The 24,780-nt window shown below is 32.4% G+C and overlaps 1 protein-coding gene across 1 annotated transcript in view; it reads left to right on the plus strand.

The window, feature by feature from the left end:
* The window catches only part of LOC143248142 (vitellogenin-3-like), a 33,432-nt gene extending 20,544 nt beyond the window's left edge, over window positions 1-12,888 (plus strand). The window contains exons 15-25 of the mRNA XM_076496573.1: window positions 146-410; window positions 1,621-1,864; window positions 2,017-2,305; window positions 4,927-5,142; window positions 5,969-6,412; window positions 7,463-7,609; window positions 8,516-8,764; window positions 9,867-10,161; window positions 10,972-11,129; window positions 11,726-11,980; window positions 12,315-12,888. Of these exons, the coding sequence (XP_076352688.1) occupies window positions 146-410; window positions 1,621-1,864; window positions 2,017-2,305; window positions 4,927-5,142; window positions 5,969-6,412; window positions 7,463-7,609; window positions 8,516-8,764; window positions 9,867-10,161; window positions 10,972-11,129; window positions 11,726-11,980; window positions 12,315-12,524 (2,772 nt within the window). The 3' untranslated portion in view covers window positions 12,525-12,888. The remainder of the gene's footprint in view (window positions 1-145; window positions 411-1,620; window positions 1,865-2,016; window positions 2,306-4,926; window positions 5,143-5,968; window positions 6,413-7,462; window positions 7,610-8,515; window positions 8,765-9,866; window positions 10,162-10,971; window positions 11,130-11,725; window positions 11,981-12,314) is intronic.
* The last annotated feature ends 11,892 nt before the right edge of the window (window positions 12,889-24,780 follow it).

Consider the following 24,780-nt stretch of genomic DNA (forward strand, 5'->3'; position numbering starts at 1 on the left):
TTATTGCGTTTACTTGATTTTTTGTTGCTGTTTGTTTTGCGAATCTTCAAAAACATTTCATTTGTCCTAAATTCAAATAAACTGGAAATTTATAAAAAAAACTCAAATATGAATAATGTTATCATACGGTAATTATCTATTCTAGGTAGGATTATCTGCTAAAGGTGTGGATCATGTTATAAAGGCAGCTCTCGAAAACTCTGTGATATTATCAGAATTGTTTTCCTATCTGTGGCCAAAACACTACAGGGAGGGTACCATACATGAAACGATCGAGAAAATTAGAGAGAAGCTGGACTTGGATATCAGAGAACCTGAAGAACTAAAAGCAGTCATATTGTACACATTTTTCGGTCGGACCACATATATTCCTGTGGACGAGGATTACGTTTTGGAAGTTTTGAAATCAGGTAGCGTTCAGAAAACAAAATAATTCCATAAATGTCTGATATTTCACTTCACATAAAAATGTACGATTTAATATTTATTGATGGTTAAATTATTACTAAAATCAATGTTTTTTCGTATGAAAATTTAATATAAAAATAGTCTGTGTATTATTCACATACACACGTGATTAGTCATATCGTGCTAACAACTTTGTAATATAATGTACCCCCTTACTTTTGCATCAGATTATGTAAATTTTAAAGAAACTTAAGTAAGTCATGGTAACCCGAGAACTTTCAGATCTTCCTCCCTAAGGGATGGATTGTAAATGAAGACATTAGTGAAGAATAAGAATGGTGGACTTTTGGAAAGTGCTCGAGAGTTGGATCTAGTTTCAAAACTATTACAACTTTTGTTTGTGATCGTGTGTGCTAACTTCTTATTCAGGACTTAGAAATATATTTAACGTGTTCATATATAAGTACCAGTAACTTGCGTAAGGAAATTTAGGTAGAGTGAATACGGCAGTGTTTTAAATAGATTTATGTTCAATATCTGTTTATATGTAGTTGTAGTTTATTTTATTGTTAGCAACGGCAAGACGGCTAATAAAATGACTCTGAGTATTTCAAATACAAACTTGTTCCTCATAGCTCCATGTCTTGACCGATATGAGATCTAATTACAGCCGCGGCTATTGAGCATTTCCTCTTGTTTTAGCATAAAGTTACTCATTGGACAACTTACGTCCTGTTCACCGCATGAAATCGAATTGCGGATTCTACCGTTCTAAATCCATAGACTGCGTAGATAGACACTGGTAGAAAATGTACCGCAACTCAAGGGGGGGATGTTTGTAGAATATTTCAATTAACATTAAATACAAAATTTTATTATTTATATAAAAAAAAATAGGAAAAAAACCTTTGGAATCTACTTTTAAAGATATTTGGATTTTGAAAAACTGATCCATTTCTTGTTTACATTTCACGTTCAGTTATACATTTAATCCATTTATTCTTATAATCACATGGCACGAGCATTGTTTTTCCAGGTATATAGTTTACTTTTCTCTCGGTATAGTAGCTTCGAACCCATGGTTGCATGACACACGCATGTCAGATATGACAGATTTTAATAGTATCTAATTTTAAAAACATTTATTGATTTTTAAACTACTAAAACTAACCTTTTGACAAACTAAATAAGAAGAAATTTAATATTTTGCAGTCGACCAATATCTCGAAGAAATAAAGGAACAAATAAGCATTGGATTTAGTGGCTATTATACGAAGTTAATTACACAAGAAGGGATATTTGAAGTTGTTCCATCTGAAATCGGTTTTCCGTTGCTCGTTTCCAACCGTCGGCCATTTATTTTATCTTTCCACGTCAAAAATGTTCGTTATGAAGTGACTTCTCAATCAAAAGATCTTCCTACCACCTGGAAGATCACAGCTCACGTCCGTTCAAGGTACTTGTTTAAATTATAATAATAATCATGTTTTTGGAAAAATATTCATTTTCAACTTTATAAGGTTTTATCAGTAAATATTCCTTTCTTTCATTTTACGAAATAATCTCTTTTATTATTATTTGTAACACAAACGGTTTTTATTTATTTAGCGTATTCTCCTCCTCTCATGTTTTTGGTATTATCGTCAATCCGGCTGACCAGAAGATGTATGGGGCCACAATCTCCAGTTTGAATCACATTACTTTACCGATAGATTTTAGTCTGACAGTAAAACCATATTCAACTGTAAGTGTCTCCATCAAGCCAAACTTAGCCAAGGTCTTCTATCATAAGAGTGACGCTGGAACATTCATCAAGAAATCCACTCTTGATGTACCAGTTTCGGAGAACTTTCTGGGTGATTATATCCCTATCAGAACACTACCCATCCCTCTGAAGGTAATTATTTTTTTAAATTATTTTTGTTCTCCAAGAGTAGACGAAATATTCATTTTGTTTTATATTTAATATTATGTTGTTAAAAATTTCTTTTGTTTTTTATAATTTTGCAAAATCCTATAATTTATGTTTATCATAAGTCAAGCTGTATATGTAAAACGGGTCATTTGGGTTGAGAAAATATTTTACGTAGAGGAACGAACAACGTTTCGACCTTCTTCGGTCATCGTCATGTTCACAAAGAAAGGAAGAGGTAACTGACCTTTCTTTGTGAACCTGACGATGACCGAAGAAGGTCGAAACGTTGTTCGTTCCTCTACGTAAAATATTTTCTCAACCCAAACGAGTCGTTTTTACATATATTTTTCTCTACAAGTGGGTTTTCTTGACATTTCTGATTAATAATTCTTATTATATTAAGAACTATTTTCTGTTTTAATACAGTTTTTAATATTAGGCAATTATCAAGTTGACATCCTTAATTTGTGATAACAGTTAAAGGAACTGTTGCAGTTTTTGAAATGTTATATATCTCGCTGAGGAACGATCAAAATATATTGTGTTAGTGAGGAAGGTTCCTGGTAGAAGGACTTTACTTCTCGTTAGTTCATAACTCGTGATTTTCAGCACAGTCTGAACTGCCAAAATTCACATAATGTTTTCTAATGCGTAATCGAAGTTAAAACCACTTTCCTCTAGACTGAAAACTCCTCAGTTTTTATGTACCGTAAATTGATAATTGTTATAAATCTTAAAAAACTTTTGATTTTCATCTACTGCAAGAAGGAGCTTATTTAGATTTAAGAATAAAAAACGGCTAAACTTGTCTAGCAGCTATGAACCTGTGTTATAATTACATTATTCTAAGGATTGTGTTGTTTAGTTTAATATATTTTGTTCTCGATAAAATAGCGATGTTATTTCTCTACAAGGGAAAAATTGGTTTACATTATTATTATTTATAAATACAAAGTTGCTGACAATGAGGAACCGTCAAAAGTGTTAAATTTTCGAAAAAATTAAGGTAACACATCTATAATTAATAATGTCCTATAAAATCGTATTATTCTGTCCTCATTAAAAAAAAGAATCGAATATCAGGGTGACAATAAAAAAGCTGTTATATTCAGAATTTCTGTACATAAGAAAACTACTTGCCCAGGGGAACACAATTTTCACTGGACGTACAGTTGTTGTTTTCTTAAAATACGTTTATACATAGTGCAAGGTGTTTTAAAACCGTATTGTAAACTATCCCTGATTTAATTATTATTTCTCCTCTTTTAAAATAATAAGAAAGTAGTAGTTTAAATAGCGTCGTGCGGCTGTACTGTAACTGTGCTATCAACACGATGGATTCTACTTCAGTCAAAGACAGTTCCAAAGACAAAATAAACGTCTACTTTATTTCAAGTTCCTAGAAAACGTTGAAACATTGATTCGTTAATTTAAGATAATTTGGTCCCTAAAAGATATTCCTCTTTGTAGGTGGCCATATTGCGTACGTAAACAGTAGCGATGATTACTCAGGACATCAAAGTCCAAGTTAAGAAGCGAAACGGAGAAAATAGCTGCTTGCTAACTTGGTCCGATAAAAACTACCTGTGTATAAATTAACACATATAGCCGTTAATGTTGGAAACCTTGCTTTACAGCTTTACACATTCCATTTTTATCCGAGCAATTATCAGTGAAATATGGCTACGAAACATTTTTGGTATAAATGAGTTCACCTTTATCTTAGTGGATATATGAACTCGGGAAGTGTTATCAACGTAATACACACTGTTTCTCCTAATACGAAACCCTACAACCAGAACATTATCGAAAGATAGATCTTTCTTTATCAGGTACAAATGGGAGAACTCCAGGTTGACTCTGGTTAAAAGTGGTCCACATTTCGATAGATTCAGGATGTAGTGTTTAGTGGTTTTGCCTTTGACTTGTTTGTTTTTAATTAATAAAATGAATAGGCTTTAAGCTACTGTATAAAGCCACTTCACCACCTTTTGTACCACCGATCTTTACTTCCTTGAAACTGTTCGTGAAACAAGCTGTACCTAAACGTTGTTTGCAAAGAAGGTTCAATAAAAGAAAACTTAAGCCTAGAGAAGCGATACATTCCAAAAATAGGCTAAAACCCATCGTGTCTATGGATTATAACAAACAAATTTCGTTCCTGAAGACAAAATCATGAATTATCCATTCAAGCGAATTATCTTCAAAAATCCTATACATTAAAGTAGCAAAATTTCAACTCTAAGCTCGCTTCAAAGGAAATACATTTCAAAATATTCGACAAAAGTTGAAAGATGTGAAAAGGGCTATTGGAAACGCAAATGTTCGGGTTCCGTGAATATCATTCAAAACAGACAGTTCTTGCAGTACTTGTATTTAAGAATAATCTGAAAACATTTTGATTTAGAAATGACGAATGTCATATTTAACATCTTCTGGACACTTATTGAGACCATATTATACTACAGGTGTTTAAAATGCTTCCAAATATTATATATATTTTTATTCAATTATCTTCCGTATTTGCATCAATAATTCTAGGTAGATGGAATATAGGTATGTACCATATGTTGGATGTAAATATTAAATCTATTCTTTTCTAGTACGATTGGAGAATAGGCCACAAAACACTTGGGCTAGGATTCCATATACAGGGTGTATCCGAGACAATATGGTCAGATACACCATTCTATCTGAGTCCTACCACAACACAAATGGGTTACCTAGCTGGTTTTCTGGAACTGATCAACAATCCCGGAAAGAAATACAGAGAGTTTTCTGTCTGGATTGATCAAGACCATCACCAGCCAATCACAGAGGTAAAATATAGTTTATCATCAGTCAATCACAGAGGTAAAATATAGTTTATCACCAGTCAATCACAGAGGTAAAATATAGTTTAGTACTTGTCGAGTTTCAACGTTTTTTAAAAAGAGCATGAGAAAATGAACAAGACATCTATTCATTTGTTTAAGTTTTTTGTTATGTTTAAGAGCAATGCTGTCTTGCAAAATAATTAGTTTTTGTAGTACAGGGTTAGAATAATACTATAGGAAGTGTTGCTACGTTATTCAAAACAGAGTGTATATATACATTTAAGAATGAAATTAAAAAGCACGAGAACAGATTATTTTATCAAAAATTTAATAATGTTAATCTTTCGACACGTTGGTACACAATCTTCAAATTACTTCCCTTAATTAACATTAAAACAGTAGTTTGATACGACCGAGTTGTTGATCAGTGGTTATACTGAAATATTTCCCATTGTTTAGGTAACGTGAAGATAAACTGAGTAAGTAATAAAGTAACCGGATTATTTTGTCAGAATATGCTATTAAACCATGCTCTCTATTCTAAAGATGCTGACTAAACAAATTAGTTATCACATATGGTATCTTATAAATTAAAATTTACACACATAAACCTTCAAATAACCAACTGAGCACTGTAGCTAATACAAGTATGTTATTTCATCTTGCATTAACAGCCCTAAGTGCCCTCTCTTAATGTTTTATAGACACGTTTTTAGTGCTCGTTTAAATATCAATTTAGTGACATAACAACAAAGAGTTAATGAAGAAATATCTCTGTTTTGTAAAGATAAGCTAAAAGTAGCACGGTTTAACAAACCACTTTTTCCAGTATACAATTACTGCTCACTATGACTGGTTGGAATTTGAAGAAACTGAAGGAATGCGTTATGAGCACGATCCCACGTACGGATCACAAGAACCTCAACTCGGTGAAGATTACACACAGTACGTACGAGAAGTAAGCAGGAAGAGAGCCTACCAATCCATTTATGGACCCAATTACACTATCCCCTCCTTGAGAAAAAAAATCCACGACTTATATCTTAAGACTCAACCTTTTTGGGAATCCTACAGATCCTCTATGACTCCAGTAGAAGCAGTAGATACATCTGTTAGTTACGGTGTATGTGTTGTGGTTGAAGGTAAAGGATCAACTCCAGTAACATATATTGTGGATGTCATTTACTCTTACACTATTGACAACGTTATTATCTTGACCCAAGCACACTTCCAAAAGTCTGTGTCTGGACCGTACGGACCACTGCCATATGAGGTATATATTTTTACTTACGTCAATGTAAAAAGAATATGTTGGTATTTATTTGTTTTGTTGGATAAAATTAAGCGAGTCACTTTAAACATTAGCACGCTAAACGAATTTGGAGGAATGTATAGGGTGTTTCGAGTTGCTCCAAGTAGCATAGCGGTTTTTCTGCGGATTTACAACACAAGAAACCGGGTTTCGATACCCGTGGTGGGCATAGCATAGATAGCCCATTTTGTAGCTTTACGCTTAACTACAAACAAAGGTGATTGGATTTTGATCGATTTGTTATAATGTGTTGTAACCTCGCTTCAGTTTGTCAGAGATACAGCTGTAAGATGTTTTGTGATAAAAGAATGTAATAAGTCTTATAATTATTCAAATCTAGAGTTCTTTAGAAATTTCAATTAAGTTAGATCGCTTTTACTGCAGTATTACATAACACCTATATTTTCACAACTAAATATCTTATCGTGCCAGCTAACATTTCTGTGGTTTAATATTATCACCTGTCTGAGATTAGTTTCATTCATTGTTATCTTGAAAAATATCACATTTAATAATAGATGCTTTGTGATGCATCTCCAAGTTAATCCATTACACATTTTAAATAAAGAACGTATAAATGTATCGCAAATATACATTTTGTTTGCTGTAAACCACTAGATGGGAAGCATTTTGTTTAATACCGTATCTCATCAGATTAGGTATAGAAACTGGACACTGGTTTTAAGGCGATTCTGCCATGGTTACTTGCATTATTTTGTGCAGATGTTTAACGTAATGTTAAAATGTGAAGTATTATAAGAAGGTGAGACACACGTCATAGAACATATTGTTGTAACTCAACAGTGTTTATTGCTGATAGAATTTGAATAAAAACAACAACAATAGTTGTCTACAGTATACTGTAGACTCAGTATACAAGAGTATATTTTCATTGGTTTTTTTATCGAACTCGTTGATCGTATTTTCTTAGACTACGTTACAAACATGTTACAGATATACATTTATAAATATAAATGTAAATTATAGTGATTTTAACGAATACATTTCTAGGTGTATATAGATGGCACTACTCTCTACCCACCTACACTGAATGAGTTCTACTTCGATCCAACTTCAGCTCTGGAACAACGTATTCAATCAAAGTGGGAGATAAACTGGGGATCACAGCGTTCTTCAGAAGGACAAATCCATATCAATGTAAATATTACATTTCTTGTGTCTTTTTCTTTAAGAGACAAAAGTGTGAAAATAGAAAAACACGATTAAAGTTAGACCTAAATATTTTTATATACAACAGTTGAAACGTATCTCAGGACGGCTGGTATGGGTACTAACACTTATAAAATATATGATATGGTATGGGTACCAAAATAAAACGGGGAACAACGTTTCTACCCTCATGTTAACAAAGAGTTTGCAACATCATCTCTTTGTTAACCTGAAGATAACCTAAAAAGGTCCAAATGTTGTTCTACGCTTTATTTTGGTAAAAGTGTTAATACCCATACCAGCCGTCCTGAGATACATTTTTACTTCAAGTGGGTTTCTCTTCATCACGAAACAACAATTGAGTTTTTCGTCAGTGAAATAATTTTGGTTTCTTCCTCAAAATGGTTAATAGAATGGTATTTCTTATAAGGTTTGTACTTAAATGTTTGTCCTGTTTATTTCAAGTAGTAGAATTAATATATATTGCGGTATGATACTAGCATACTTGTATCACCCATGTTTATGTTTCTGATATATTTTCCTTATTTTCTGGCTATTACAATTATAACAAGTTTGATAACTTTCTTAACTAGTCTGTTATACTTGTTAAGCTAGACATCGTTTTGCCCAAATTAACAGACTTAAGAGCCAAAGAATGAGTTTAATACACTTGTGGTCGCAGGCTTTAACACTGTTATCACTAAATATATCTTAGTTCAAATAATAATTACATTTCGTTTAGAACTTGGTATCAAGAAAAACATTTATGTGTGATACGCTTGTATAGAATCTTTTTTCGAAACTTTTTTAAATATGTAATTATACAATTTGGTATCGTAAAATGTTAACGTTACAGAGCTTCTTCAGTTAAGTTTATATAATATTTTTATTTAGTTTGTTGCCAAAAAGAGCCATGAACAACTAAATAGCCCCATTGACACAAGCTTCGTTTCCTTGAATGTACCCACTGTCACTGGAATCGCAGGTGTTGCCGGTCTTAGTGAACAGCGCCCTATACCGTGGTACTACAAGCAGTGCATCTCTGATACCAATGACGGAAAGAGTCAAAGTTACCCTTGTCAGCTTGCTATTGAAGACAGCAGTATGTTGAATAATATGACTATGGTTATAACCTACAGCAATGTAAGTACTTAATCTTAATTTTTTTGGATAAGATTTTTACAGGCTACAACATACTATGAAGAGACACCAAAATAATTTTGTTTTATTAGTTTTAATCAAAAGATTGTGATATTTCTTTATTTTAGCGAGAACATTTTAGAAATGCTATTTGTCAATAATAGAAGTTGATACACATTCATCTCTCATGGAATAGTCCGATGTGTAATAAACCCCAGTTGGACTGTCTAAAAAGCAAACTTATGCGTGAATTCACAAGTTAAACAATTTTCGAACTTTAATTGGTAAAGTTTTTGTCTAGACCAGGATTTAAGGGAAGGTAACCGGAATATTTTCTTAAAGTCCTGGTTAAAAATAATAATTTGTTTTTCTTTTGAAACCACTATTTCACAGTTTCGAAAAGAGCTTATTTGCTCTGTGACCGCGCTAGCAAAATATGGATTATTTTTTCCAAAAGCAGATAGCTTTCACAGTGATAGAATATGGTATTTACAGACTGAACTATGAGAACTAATCCTACAGTGAATTAGGAGGAGAATTTGTTCTGGTCCTCTTTCGGAGAACATAGCACCTAAATCCAGCTCTGAGTATATGGTAAGGCTTGACGTAACTAAAAAATGGGAACGCTTAAGAAGTATTATATAATTAGCTTAATATGACTACACAAATTAAACTGAATTGAATTTAAAATTACTTTAGCTGTAGTAATGTTAGGGTCGACAAAGGTGGATAATATTTACTGAAAAAAGTGGAAACTGGAATGGAGTAGACTTAAGTGTACAACGTTTCAGATGTAATAACTCTTTTTTCCACTTCATTAGTTACTAGGAGCAAAATGTGGTACATTGAAAAAATGTTTTAAGATGAAAATATCTGGAATTCTCAATTAAACCACGTTAACCATTCGAACTCGTATTAATAGTACTTGACAGGTTTAAGTTGGATGCATTTCAAGTGATGAGCGAATTTCTTTAAATTAAATTAAATTACAATCATCTTCCAATACATTCAACACCTGATTTCAATATTGTAATTAGACGCAAATTTAAGCGTCCAAACGTAGAATGTGAAATCAGTTCTTCACGAGTTTGAGGTGTATTTATAGGTTCCTGTCATGTTGGTGAACCTTACACAAAAAGTGGATTTGTTCATAAAGAAGACTTTTTACCCATACATGGATTTTGATCCAGTTTCTGCTTACAACCCAATCAACAGGATCACTGTCAAATTAGTGGCTGTAGAACAAATACCAGGAATGCCTTTGTTTAATCTGTACGTCCAGACGCCAACGGAAAACACGTTTTATACTAAGGTATATTTACCTTATGTAGAGCCTCCTTCGACGTTAATCCCTTGGTCAGAAAATATTATGAATACCTTCATGAATGAAAACACTACATGTAAGTGTGTGTGTAATATTTGCCTCTTTCTAATAGTTTGAATGTATCGCAAGTTAAGACTTTATTTTTAAAACAAATTCACATATGTTATCAAGAATTTCGTTCGTTTTCTTATTTTTATTTTTCACCAATTACATTACTTTAATCTATTTATAAAAAAAATCTCATTTCCGGCTTGTAGTTTGTTATTATTGTCAACAGCCTTTCTTTATTACCGTATATGACGAAATAAGGCCTAAGTGTATTAGATTAAGGATTCGAGGGTCTCGGGTTTGAGACGTGGTCTCACACAATCAAGTTCCGCAATCTCAGTTTTGGGTGCTTCATAAGAGTAACATTCAGTCCTACTATTTAATTAAGAGCAACCATACTGAGCTAGCTATTTAGTGCCTTAATGAAAGCTTTTTTGCACAATATAGATACAATTAAGGTACCCAAAGTACTAATAAGATTAATGCATAAACCTATGTTTCTATGATTTATATTTTTTTCCAAAAGTGAAATACAACACAGATCCCGTGGCTACCTTAAGAAACTTGTAACTAGTGTCCTCTGATGTTTGATAATATCGAGTAAATTTAAGATCAATTAATAATGAACCTGAATAGAAATAAAAACAAATTTCATAACAACGCATAATAAGAGAAAAGAAACAACTTCATATATTGCCTGTAATTTTGATTATATCTACCAATTATAAGTGCCGAGTGGATTTCTTCAAACAAAAAGATGTTATAATTAATAGTTAACGTTTTCTTTCTGGTCACTTCAACTTTAAACTGTATTTACTGCCTCCATGTTTTCTAACAGATGGATGCAGGTTGATGGAAGATTACATCAGTACTTTTGATACGGTTGATTTTCTTATACCGGACAACACAAACCGGTATGTCCTGTCCTACGACTGCTCTCCATATCAACGATTTGTAATTTTATACAACCAGACAGATCCATTCACAAAAGAAAAGGTTAGGTTCATATTTAAGTTACTACATTATTGCTTCGTCATCATCTGTTTTTTTATCTTCTCTTTAGTTTTGGTTGGTTATAAAGTAAGCCTACTTTCGACTTACCAAATGCTCTAAGTTATGTATTACAAAAATATTTTGTTTCTTATCAACGATAGAATTACTTGTTTTTTCCTTTAGAGAATATTGGTGGTTCTTATTTCTTATAAACGTTTTCATATACAGAATATTGCATGATCTTACTCCTGATAAATATTTTTTATTCTATAAAACTTTTTTCCTGTATAGAATATTGGTGGTTTTACCTCTTATAAATATTTATCTCTATAGAATATTGCTTGTTCTTACTTCTTATAAACCTATTTCAATATAACCTATTGTTTTGCCTAACCTCTTATAAAAGCTTATTTTTTATATAGACCATTCCTTAATTTTACTACATATAAACATTTTTTATATGCAGTATTAGTTGGAGTTAATTCTTATGAACGTCAAATATGTAGTTAGATTATCAATACATATTTCGTATATGTATACATATATATTCTTGGTGATACTGATATATATACATAAATAGTTTTGTGTTCATACACCAGGTTCTCGAAGTAATTGTATCAGACTTGCACATCGTTCTGAGTCCTTCAGACAGAAAGCAGTTCGTAACGTTTACAGTCAATGGAAAGTTGCGAGAGTTAAAGCTAGGTCATATCGTAAGATTGAAAACTGGCCTATCTACGGTGATCATCTATTCACATCTCCCTGTCTCAGTGTCTGAGTATCCTAGCATATATCTCGAAGCTGTTTATGAACGTGTAACTGTGAGCTACGACGGAAAGAATGCGAAAATTGTGGTAAGAATAATGACTCAAAAATTTCTTATAGTTAAATTTCTTTGTGGCCTTTTTACTGTAGTTTTAATTGTAATCAGTCTGTAAATATGCGAAGAAACGTAGAATAAATCAATATATTTTTTTGCAAATATGTAAGACCTTTTAAAAACAAACTTATGGTATGGACTTTTCCTTTGATTTTAAGATTGGCATATTCCCGTGTTTACATAGTTGTCTGTCAAAGCTCTTCTGTAAAATTGTATCAGTATTCACTTAGAGTAGCAGTTGTAAGATGGATACGAACTAGAAAAGTGTAATTAAATTGAAAGGTTTTTCTTTAAACTTCATCCACTAGGTGTCATCTTCCTATAGTGGAAGCCAGTGTGGTCTTTGTGGAGATTACAATGGAGAAAGTTACGAAGAATTCTTAGGTCCAAAGATGTGTCTTTATCAGGACAGTGAGGATTTTGCCAACAGTTATGCACTAACTGATGAGTATAGCCAGCAGTTACAACAATCTCAAAAGCTGGTCATCTTTCCATCTTCAAGTCCTTACAAGTTTTAAAAAGTTCCGGCATTTCACCCCGGGTTAATGACCGATTCGTGTTATTGGAACAAAACTGCTTATCATGAGCATGGTGTAAATGTATGTTTCTCAACGGAACCTGTTTCTTTCTGTAAGGAATGGTGCGTGCCCACTGGTGGTGACAAAAACGAAATACGGGGTTTTTATTGTCCTTCTGACGGTGAAACTAATACTTTAGAGTTGTTAACAAGGGCCAAAGCCGAAGTTATAGTAGAACTCAAAAATAAGAATATAGATTATTATGACAAGGTCACTAGGCCTATTCGTTGTGTTCCTTACTCTTAAACTTCACATATTACTGTAGAAGAATAAATCAAACTGTTCAATAAAAATTTGCATTTTATTCAAGAGAATGATGAAATTATTTTATTTATTTAAAATATAAATTACCATGTAAATACTTCATCAAAAATTATTGTATTCTTATTGAAAGTTTAACTTTTAAGGCAAGATGCATAAATTTTCTTCTCACTACGTATGACCAGATAATCTCCTACCTGAAAGAACTTGTGTCAAACAACTCATTGAAATGTGATTCCTGTAAGAAAATTCAAAACACAGATTATTTCAACTGTCTATTCACTGTTTATGCTTTGTAAGAATATCACAATTAATCAGGATCAACATTACTTTCTAAGAATATCACAAATAATTAGGATAGACACTGTTTTGTAAGAATATCACTATTAATTAGCATCAGCACTGTTTTGTAAGAATATCATTATTACTTAGAATCAACACTGTTTTGTAAGAATATTACTATTAATTAGGATCAACACTGCTTTGTAAGAATATCTCAATTACTTAGGATCAACACTGCTTTGTAAGAATATCACCATTAATTAGGATCAACACTGATTTGTAGGAATATCACTATTATTTTTGATCAACACTGCTTTAAAAAAAATATCGTTATTAAATAGGATCAACACTGCTTTCTGAGAATATCTCTATTACTTAACATCAACATTGCTTTGCAGAAATATCACTAGTAACTAGGATCTACTTTGCTTGTAAGAAGTTCACTATTAATTAAGATCAACACTGCTTCGTAAAAATATCACTACTAATTGGGATCAAGGCTGATTTATGAGAATATCACTATTAATGAGAATCAAAAGTGCTTTGTAAGAATGTCTGTATTAAATAGGATCAACACTGCTTTGTAAGAATATAACCATTAATTAAGATCAATACTATTTTATGGGAATACTACTATTAACTAGGATTAACACTGATTTGTAGGTATATCATTATAAATTACGATCAACATTTGTTGGAAGAATATCCTTATTAATTACGATCAACACGGCTTCGTAAGAATATCACTACTAATTAGGATTAAGGCTGGTTTGTAAGAAAATCACTATTAATTAAAATCAACTTTGCTTTGAAAGAATATCACTATTAATTAGGATCAGCATTGGTTGGTAAGAATTTTAGTATTTTTGAGGATCAAAGTGCTTTGTAAGAATTTCACTATTAATCAGTATCAACACTACTTTGTAGAAATATCACTATTATTCATGGTTAACACAATTTTGTAAGTATATCACTGTTACTTAGGATTAAAACTAATTTGTAAGAATATCACAATTAATTATGAACAGCATTGCTTTTTGGGAATATTACTGTTATTTATGATCAACATTGCTTTATAAGAATACCACTATTAATTAGTATCGACACAACTTTGTAAGAATATTACTATTAATTAGGATCAACAATGCTTTGTAGAAATATCACTATTAATTAGGATCAACAAAGCTTTGTGAGTATATCACTATTACTTAAGATTAACACTGCTATTAAAAACATCACCACTACTTATGATAGACATTGCTTTCTAGGAATATCATTATTAATTAGAATCAACACTGCTCTTTAAGAATAAAACTATTAATTAAGATTAACACAGCTTTGTAGGAATATCATTATTAATTTATGTCATTGTTTTGTTGGAATATCACTTTATTTGAATCAAAACTGCTTTGTTAGAATATCACTATTCATTTGGATCAACACTGCTTTCTAAGAATGTCACTATTAATTAGGAACGACACTGCTTAGTAAGAATATTACTATTACTTAGGATCATTCTTCCTTTCTAGGAATATCACTATTAAGTAGGATGATCGCCACTTTGTAAAAATATCACTATTAATTAGGATCAACACTGCTTTGTAAGAATATCACCATTAATTAGAATCAACACTACTTTGTAAGAATATCATAAATAATTAGTATCAAAGCTACTTTGTAAGAATATCATAAATAATTAGTATCAAAGCTACTTTGTAAGAATATCCTTATTAATTTATACCAAAGCAACTTTCTTGGAAAATCATTATTTATTAGAATCAATCTTGATTTGTAAGAATATCACTATTAATTAGGATCAACTCTGGTTTGTAAGAATTTTAGTATTAATCAAAATCAAAAATGCTTTGTAAGAATATTGCTATTAATTAGTATTAACACTGCTTAGTTGGAATATCACTATTACTTAGGATCAACACTGATTTGTAGGAGTATCGCTTTGTATGAATATTACTATTACATAGGATCAACACTACTTTGTAGGAATATCACTAATGATTTGGATCAAAACTGCTTTTTAAGAATATCACTATTAATTAGGATCAACACGGCTTCGTAAAAATATCACTACTAATTAGAGTGAAGACTGATTTGTAAGAATATAACCGTTAATTAAGATCAACACTGCTTTGTGGGAAACTACTATTATGGAGGATCAACACTTATTTGCAGGAATATCACTATTAATTACGATCAACACTACTGTGTAACAATATCATTATTAATTAATACCAAAGCAACTTTTTCGGGTAATCATTATTTATTAGAATCAACCTTGCTTTATAAGAATATCACTATTAATTAGGATCAACTCTGGTTTGTAAGAATTTTAGTATTAATCAAAATCAAAAGTGCTTTGTAAGAATATTACTATTACTTAGGATCAACATTGCTTTGTATAAATATCGCTGTTAATTAAGATGAACGCAGATTGGATGAATATCATTATTAATTAAGATCAACACTGCTTTGTTTGAATATCACTTTATTTGGATGAACACTATTTTGTAATAATATCATTATTAATTCGGACCAACACAATTTCTTGGAAAATCACTTATAATTACGAACAACTTTGCTTTGTTGCAATATCACTATTAAAAAGGATCGTCGCCGTTTTGTAAGAATATCACTATTACTTAAAATGAACACTGCTTTGTAGGAATATCATTTTTAATTAAGATCAACACTGCTTTTTTGGAATATCATATTATTTGAATCACACTGTTTTTTGGAATATCATTATTAATTAGGATCAACACTACTGTTTAGGAATATCTCTATTAATTATGATCAATACTGATTTTTACGATTATCACTAGTAATTCGGATTAATAATACTTTGTAGGAATATCACTATTAATTAAGACAATTTTTTTTAAAGGAATATCACTATTAATTAGTATAAGAACAGCTTTGTAGAAGCTGTGTTACGAGAAGAAATGTTGTCACAATTTAGCCTTGCAGTGGCTTAGCGATAAATCTAAATGCTTAGAACCCTATAAATTGAGTTTTGATAGTCGTGGTGTACGGAGCACAGACAGCTCATTGGTTGCGACCTTGTGTTTAACAACATGACAACAACATAGCCAAAATAACCAAATCCAGTGAAATACAGTTCAGTTTTTCGATTTTTTTTTATGTAAATATTCGGTAATGTTTCACCCTTTTCGAAATTTAAATTATTACAACACTATTAAATAACGTGCATTGTAATTGGTCCAGTATGATTAAATTGCCCAATCTAAAACCTGATATCAAAACTTTACGATCTACACCTGTCAGCAAGTTCGGCTTTTCTCTCTCTCTTTTTTTTTTTTATAAATAATTCAACTGCTTTCATAGAAATGGTTAAGTAATGAATTGCTCCAATTATGATAAAATCATATCAAGTTTTATCGAGTTTCATAATCAGTTATTTTTACAATGCTAAACCACGTTTGTGTACGTTATTTACGCAGGATAGATGCATAAATGCAAACCTACACTTCGTCAAACTGATAGAGAATTTTCGAAAGTAAACCTATATTTTAGGGTTTTCAGATCCACGGGCAAAATACTTAATGAAAACTTGAAAAATATAACGATATTTCTGCAAAAAAATTTGTGTTTTTTTTTCTAAACAGATAGCTTTAAATGTTTTCTGATACCTTTAAAAGCAAATGTTTAATTTTTATTTAAAAGCTAACACAGACTTGTAACTAAAGTTATGTTGTATAATGTTGAAGGTATATTTTTCCACAGTTTCTTTTTTAGGTGTCAAACGCGTCTGTTTGATAGGGAAACCTACTATTGTAATTTCTAAAAGAAATTTATGTGATAACAAAAACAGCTTTCACTGGATTGTACTCAAGATCCAGTTAATTCGGTGTAAGGCAACTTTAATTAATAATTGTAAAAGAAAATGAAAGTTTAAAAACCTAACCTTGCTTTATTGCAGTTAAGAAAGTTTTTTTTTTTTTCGAAGATGCTTATAGGGTTCAAAAGGCATATATCTTTTAAATTTTATTTTATATTCAATTTTATATATCATTATAGGTGACCTGTAAACCAGAAGACAGAACTTCTCGTCATAAATATTTCACAGAAAATACAAATATCTCCATCTTTATTCTTGTTTGTCTGGATCTTTTACAAAATAACTTCGTAGTACAAACTGCAATAAAAAATTAAGACCTTCCATTATTCCCTGGTTAAAATGGTTAACGCCCTTTTGTTTCAGTAAACAAACCTTAAACTGTGCCTTATTTATAAAATCAATGAATGTCTTTCATCTTTTAACTCATTTTAACAACTCCAATAGGAAAAAAAAATTGATTAAGACATTGTAAAAAATTTGAAAATAGCTAGACTGAAATACTACAAGAGATTTGAAAAGAGCTAATGTTGTAGAAGAAGAACTAAGCTAAAACACTGAAAAAAATTGAAGACAGCTGCTGCTCTGGAGGTGGCCACTGGACTGAAACATTGTCTTTCACACAAAAAAGTAGAAATTATAAAGACTAACTTACAAACAAGAGTTACGACAGCCTAATTTAAAACATACTGTTTGTGCAAACATGCTTTGTAGTCCCTATGATAGCAATGTATCCATTGGATTTTAGTACAAATGTCGATAGCCACTGTTCAATTTTTTACATTATATAGCTGCACAACAGCACATATATAAACGAAACTTAGTATTCTGAAATTGTGTAATGAAAATATAGATTTACATGGACCTACTTTAAAATTAGGTTCTGAGGTTATACAATTTCAGTTTTGGTTTGTTTTGAATTTCGCGCAAAGCTACACGACGGATATCTGCGCTAGCTGTTACTAATTTAGCAATGTAAGACCAGAGGGAAGGAAGCTTGTCATTACCACCCACCGCCAACTCTTGTGCTTATCTTTTACCAACGCATAGTGGGATTGACCAAAACGTTATAACGCTCCCATGGCTGAAAGGGCGAGCATGTTTGGTGTGACAGGGATTTGAACCCGCGAACCTCAGATTATGAGTGAAATGCCTTAACCACCTAGCCATGCCGGGTCACATTTCGGAAAACTAAATTTACTTATTTATTAGTCTAGTTGTTTTTGTTTTTGTTCAAAATTGTTTCTCACATGCGAAATTAATAGTACATAACCAGGTAACAAGTGTTTAAAATAAACTCTGTCGTAACTCTTTCTTTAATTTAGAACTTCGTGGTAGCATATTCGTAAATGACTTATGTTCATCAATAAGATGATCCGTAAAAAAAAGGATATTTGTGTACCTGCAGACATTAGTAGAAAAAGGCTATAAACTAGAGAAACTGGCAGACTATGAGATAAACAATTCCAAAGTGGATAGTGAATTAATTTTTGGATTTCAAATGCATGATAGAATTTGTATAGTTTCTAAATGAAAATAAGCGTGTTGCGGTCATATGAAGTGAATCACATTGGGGGAATGTTTTGTTGACAGTTATTTATTTATCATACTTGATTGTTTACATGCTAGAACACCTGTTATACCGTAAATATTACATTGTACATGGGTGCCTTTATGATTTTCAAGTGAGGATTTGTCCAAACAAAAGATATTAATGCAAAAGCATGACTTTGTTTAACCAGTTGCGATTTAAAGGCTATGATTATAATTAAAGCTATGATTACTCATATCACTTCTAACGATAGGAATGTTTCTCACTTGTAATACTTTTCATAATTCCGTTACATTCATTAGGCAGATGAAATACTTTATAAAATACGTATCACTTTCATACTTAAACACTTGTTCTTCTTTACTCTATGATTGAATATGTTTCTTTTGCATACTGTGCATGAATAGATACAGTTGTTTTACTGACTGTTAAACTTAGTGACATAAAATCCATTCTTTATTGCCACATTTAAAGTATATTAAAGAATACAGCTTATTCGTATAGATATGGTGAGTTATATTTGTAAACAACTGTACTCTTAAACAACAAATGTTTGAGTTCCAGATAGAAAACAGGAAGTCATCTTTTTTTACAATATCCCAGAAAGTGCCGTAATAATTAATAACAAAACAAAACACTATAAATCAAGTGAAATAATATGAAAAAGATATATGAAACGACATCCTACCTTGCCGAAATTGGGTCATGATGTTACTGGCATAAATCTTAATGTATCAATTGACAAAATGCACATGGTAACACACTTTCTCATGTTAATGTCGTAATCCTATTATAACTTCTAGCAACACGCCTCCTTGTTTATCAGTTTAAATGAGATATATATATTAAGTCAATGTCCTCGGCGAGTCTTTACATTTACGCAATCTTGTCGAAATTCAAGGTCATGCTTGTTTACCTCCACACAGGTATTGTTGTTAAAGTGCATTAAAAACTGTACTGACATAGTGCTACGGTGCTGGTTTTTAGCTGTATAAAGCACGTGGTTGAAAAACATTAAACAACAATCCTGTCCTCAAACAACAAATAGCCACAAAAATACACTTATATGTACTTTACACAACTAACAGTTACCAGATGTGGATTGGCCTCTCAAGTTTTACCGGAAAAATCTAGAGGTGGCCCATAAGTTAAGTTTGTCATAAAAATAACAAAACTACATACTCTTCGAAGAAGGTTTATGGGGATTTTTTTCTTTCTGGTATGTTGTTAGATCAGTCTCTGCATGACAGTTACTATAAATATTCGCACTGGAAAGTAAACAGAGTTGTAAGGTTCAAGAAATAAAAACTGTAAGATAACTTCTGACACTGACCATTCTAAAACATAACTCCTTAATAACTGTTACGGCCCGGCATGGCCAGGTGGCTAAGCCATTCGACTCGTAATCCGAGAGCCGCAGGTTCGAATCCCCGTCATACAAAACATACTCGCCCTTTCAGGGGTGGAGGCATTATAATGTGACGGTCAATCCCACTATTCGTTAATAAAAGAGCAGCCCAAGAGCTGGCGGTGGATGGTAATGACTAGCTGCCTTCCCTCTAATCTTACACTGCTAAATGAGGATCGACTAGCGCAGATAGCCCTCGAGTAGCTTTGCGAGAAATTCAAAACAAACAAACATTAACTGTTATAAGTGAGCCCAACGGTGTTATAAAAGCTGATTAATTGTTTTAAATATTTCAACGTTTGTGATGTAGTATTTTGAGTAATGACAGCTATATATTGAGTGTGCCTCAGCATTTATATCTACCACATCATTTTACTTGTTTGTCGTTAACTACGTAATCATGAATGATTTGTGATGTCGAGAAAATCCACTTGTAAAGAAATATATTTATGTAAAAACGGCTCGTTTGGGTTGAGAAAATATTTTACCTAGAGGAGCGAACAACGTTTCGACCTTCTTCGGTCATCGTCAGGTTCACAGAGAAAGAAAGAGGTAACTAACCGGTACCTGACCAAATGTTTGAAGAGGGCTGTGTAACTGAGTGCAGGAATGTAGAGAGCGTGCTTAGATGTTTGAAAAAATATATATTTTTTTTTTAAATATAGGTGTAAAGGTGTTCCTTTGTATTGGTTTATTTCGGGCTTGAGTTGTTGTATAAGTAAAGCTTCTTTAATTTTGCGTTTGTTTATGTTTGTTTCTTTATTTAGTATATTGGTGTTTTCTATGGTTATGTTATGTTTATTTGATATGCAGTGTTCGAAAACGTGTGAAGGTGACTTTTTGTGTTCTTTGAATCTGGTTTCCATTTTTCTACTTGTTTCTCCAATATAGAAGTCGTGGCAGTTATCACATTGTATTTTATGAATAATGTTGGTGTGGTGTTTGTCAGTGTAGGTTTTACATAGTATAGACCTCAGTTTTGTGCCTGGTTTTTGAACAAATTTGGTATTAACTGGAATGTCATATTTTGTTACTAGTTTTTGCCAAATGTTGGTTATTTTTCTGCTGATGTCAGGAATATATGATATGCAGCAGTATATAGTTTCGTGATTTTTTAATTCGTGGAATATATTTTACTTTTATTAGTTGATTTTGCTTTGTCTAGGTGTGCGCGTATAATGTTTTCTACGGTTTGTGGAGAAAACTTATTGATGTTGATGGAGTATTGTTTTATGTTGTCTAATTCATCGTTAATTTTATCTGGTGAGCATAGTTTTATGGCTATGTTTATTTGGTTTCTTAGTATGTTGAATTTTTGTTTTGTTTCATGTGCTGAGTCCCAAGGAATGTATAGTCCAGTATGGGTGATTTTTTGGTGGATTTATGTTTTAAATTGTGTATCGGTTCTTGTAATTTTGAGGTTAAGAAATGATATTTGATTGCTTTCTTTCTGGTCACATGTGAAGTTGATGTTGGGATGTATAGAGTTAATGTGATTAAAAAAATTAAATGTGTGTGTTTTGTAGATGTGAATCCCGCAACCGTGTCATCTACATGCAAGTTACAACGGACTTACAACGTTAGAATTAGGGTTTCAATACCTGTGGTGGGCAAAGCACTGATATCCCATTGTGTATCTTTATGCTTAATTCTAAAGAAAGAAACAAACAAGCATTCTCTCACTATCTACGATACAGCCCTGTTTGTATATTTATTTATATTGTGTTTTACGATTGTAAGTTACGCATGATGATACCACATTAACTGTAGCAAAGTTCTGTGTCATCTTTACATCTTATTTTAATTGTATATTTAGAGGTGTTGTTTAATTTTCTTTAATATTATACGTGCAAAATCTTCAAAAACAGATTTCATATATTTAATTTTATACCCATATATGATAAATGGGTTTTTCCAAATAGGTTAGGGCCGGCATGGCCAGGTGGGTTAAAGTGTTCGACTCGTAATTTGAGGGTCGTGGGTTCAAATCCCCGTCCCATCAAACATGCTCGCCCTTTCAGTCGTGGGGGCGTTATAATGTGACGGTCAATCCCACTATTCGTTAATAAAATAGTAGCCCAAAAGCTGGCAGTGGGTGGTGATGACTAGCTGCCTTCCATCTAGTCTTACACTTCTAAATTAGGGACGGCTAGCACAGATAGCCCTCGAGTAGCTTTGTGCGAAATTCTAAAACAAACAAACAAACCGTCACTAATAATGTAAAGGACTTTAGGTGTTTGAAAAACATGTGACTGTACCGTCATGATTAATTATTCATTATTTTTCAGCAGTCTAGCGGGCATTTTATCTGTGAATTTTTCTTTACTTACTTTTGTTTTGGCGAATAATATAAAAATCAACAAATAAGTAAAGAAAATTTCCACATTTTATGATGCTATAGGTTCCATATTCAAGTATTTAGTTGAGATTGTTGTAACAGATTAGTTTAGCTGTAGTTTCATGTGAGACTTACTTGAAAGTAAGCTTAACTTTGATGTTCTACAAATAACAACTAATTTATTGAGAATAATGTTCCTCCGGATCACAGGTTCCACAGATTTACAACGCTAAAATCTGAGGTTCGATATCCTGCAATTGACAGATCTCGAGTACTCTAATATGTAGCTTTGCAACAAGAAAAGAAAAAAAAATGTTATTAAATTACTTATTTCGATCATAAGATCCTATAGTGATTTTCTGTTTTATGCAAGTTCATACAAGAATTTAGAGTGGAAAAAAATGAGCAAATTGTAGAAGTCTAACGAAAACTTCTAAAGTTATAGTTTTTGAAAATTGGATACAAACTTTAAAATCTGGATGTCTTCGTAATCAGACTGAGAAAGATAGTATTGTACCTCCTGCAACTTATTATTTGCGAACGAATGAAGTTTCTGTTATACAAATACGTTTGTTTTGTTTGTTTTTGGAATTTCGCGCAAAACTACACGAGAGCTATTTGCGCTAGCCGTCCCTAATTTAGAAGTGTAAGACTAGAGGGAAGGCAGCTAGTCATCACCACCCACCGCCAACTCTGAAGCTACTCTTTTACCAACGAATAGAGGGATTGACCGTCACATTATAACGTCCCCACGGCTGAAAGGGAGATCATGTGTGACGGGGATTCGAACCCACGACCCTCAGATTACGAGTCGAGCACCTCAACCACCTGGCCATGCCGGGCCGTAATAGTCATTAATGAGTCATGCTGGGCCTCTATATAAATACGAAGAAAATATACTGCAGACGATGGAACACATTATAACACAAAAATACTTTTAAGTTTATTTTTTAAAAAAATCAAATTTTACAAGAGCAATTGTTAATATTAGTAACATTTAAGTATAAAGTTATTTTAACTTTTGGGTTTCATTGCAAAAAATTAGCATCTACAGTCCCTTATCGGCGATGTTAATCTCTGTAATAGTTTCATTCTGAGAGGAACAGTGTGCAGTTGTCATCACATAGGCTCCACTTTTAATCCTCTTGCCGTTTGATAAAGAACTTAAATCACATTCATGCTTTCAATATTAACAACCATGCTGCTCATTAAAGAAGTAAAATATCTGGTACTATTATTTTTAGTCAAGTGCGTGATATCTGGTAGTATTACGTTTGATCAAGTGCGTGATATCCGGTAGTATTACGTTTGATCAAGTGCGTGATATCTGGTAGTATTACGTTTGATCAAGTGCGTGATATCTGGTAGTATTACGTTTGGTAAAGTGCGTGATATCTGGTAGTATTACGTTTGATCAAGTGCGTGATATCTGGTAGTATTACGTTTGGTAAAGTGCGTGATATCTGGTAGTATTACGTTTGATCAAGTGCGTGATATCTGGTAGTATTACGTTTGGTAAAGTGCGTGATATCTGGTAGTATTACGTTTGATCAAGTGCGTGATATCTGGTAGTATTACGTTTGGTAAAGTGCGCAACATCTGGTACTACAACGTTCGGTCAAATGCGCAATATCTGGTAGTATTACGTTTGGTAAAGTGCAAGAATAATAATCATAGTCGTTTGTATTATTTTGAAAGAATTTGGTGTTCGTTAAGAAATGTTAAGTGTTTCTTCAGGTACTCGAGCATAGAGTCACCTAAAAAACCTGTGTTAGGAAATGAAGGGGTATAGCTAACTGATATGAGTCCATGCTCTTTAGATGAAGTTTCATTTACGGTCTTAGAAAAACACGTGGGTTCAGAAAATAGCTCTAGACAAAAATATAAAACCCTATAACTCGATCATTTTCGAAAAGTCGATCTTTTTCATAGGGAGAAAAATGCTTAATTATACGTGAAGTTTATTAATATGTTGTTATAGAATAAAACAAAGATTGAACAGTTAAAAAAAATTAGGATGTCCGTCATCTAGGAGTTACGATAGTCCTTGCACGTACACAACTATCTATTTTACTGGTTGGACCAGTTCCACGGTCCTCCTTATCCATCGAACAACAGATAACAGCAACGGTTACTTTTGCTACACGTGTAACATGAAATCTCGTCGCGCCGCTAAATCCTTGTGTTCTGGTGACTTAATGAGACCTCCAATCTAAATAAAAATAGTTTTGCTTTGTTGTGGTCAGTAGTTCATGACCTGTCCCAAAATTACTATAATCCTGAGAAAAACTCTCTATACGTAAATAATCTGAATTACTTTTAGTGATTGCTTAATGTCTTGTACCTAACACTTACAAAAAGGTCGTTTGTTCGTTTATTTTTTGAATTTCGCGCAAGACTACTCAAGGGCTATCTGGGCTAATTTAGCAGTGTAAGACTAGAGGGAAGGCAGCTAGTCATCACCACCCACCGCCAACTCTT

Source organism: Tachypleus tridentatus, chromosome 4 (assembly GCF_004210375.1).
Source record: "Tachypleus tridentatus isolate NWPU-2018 chromosome 4, ASM421037v1, whole genome shotgun sequence".
In the NCBI taxonomy this organism is placed as follows: Eukaryota; Metazoa; Arthropoda; class Merostomata; order Xiphosura; family Limulidae; genus Tachypleus; species Tachypleus tridentatus.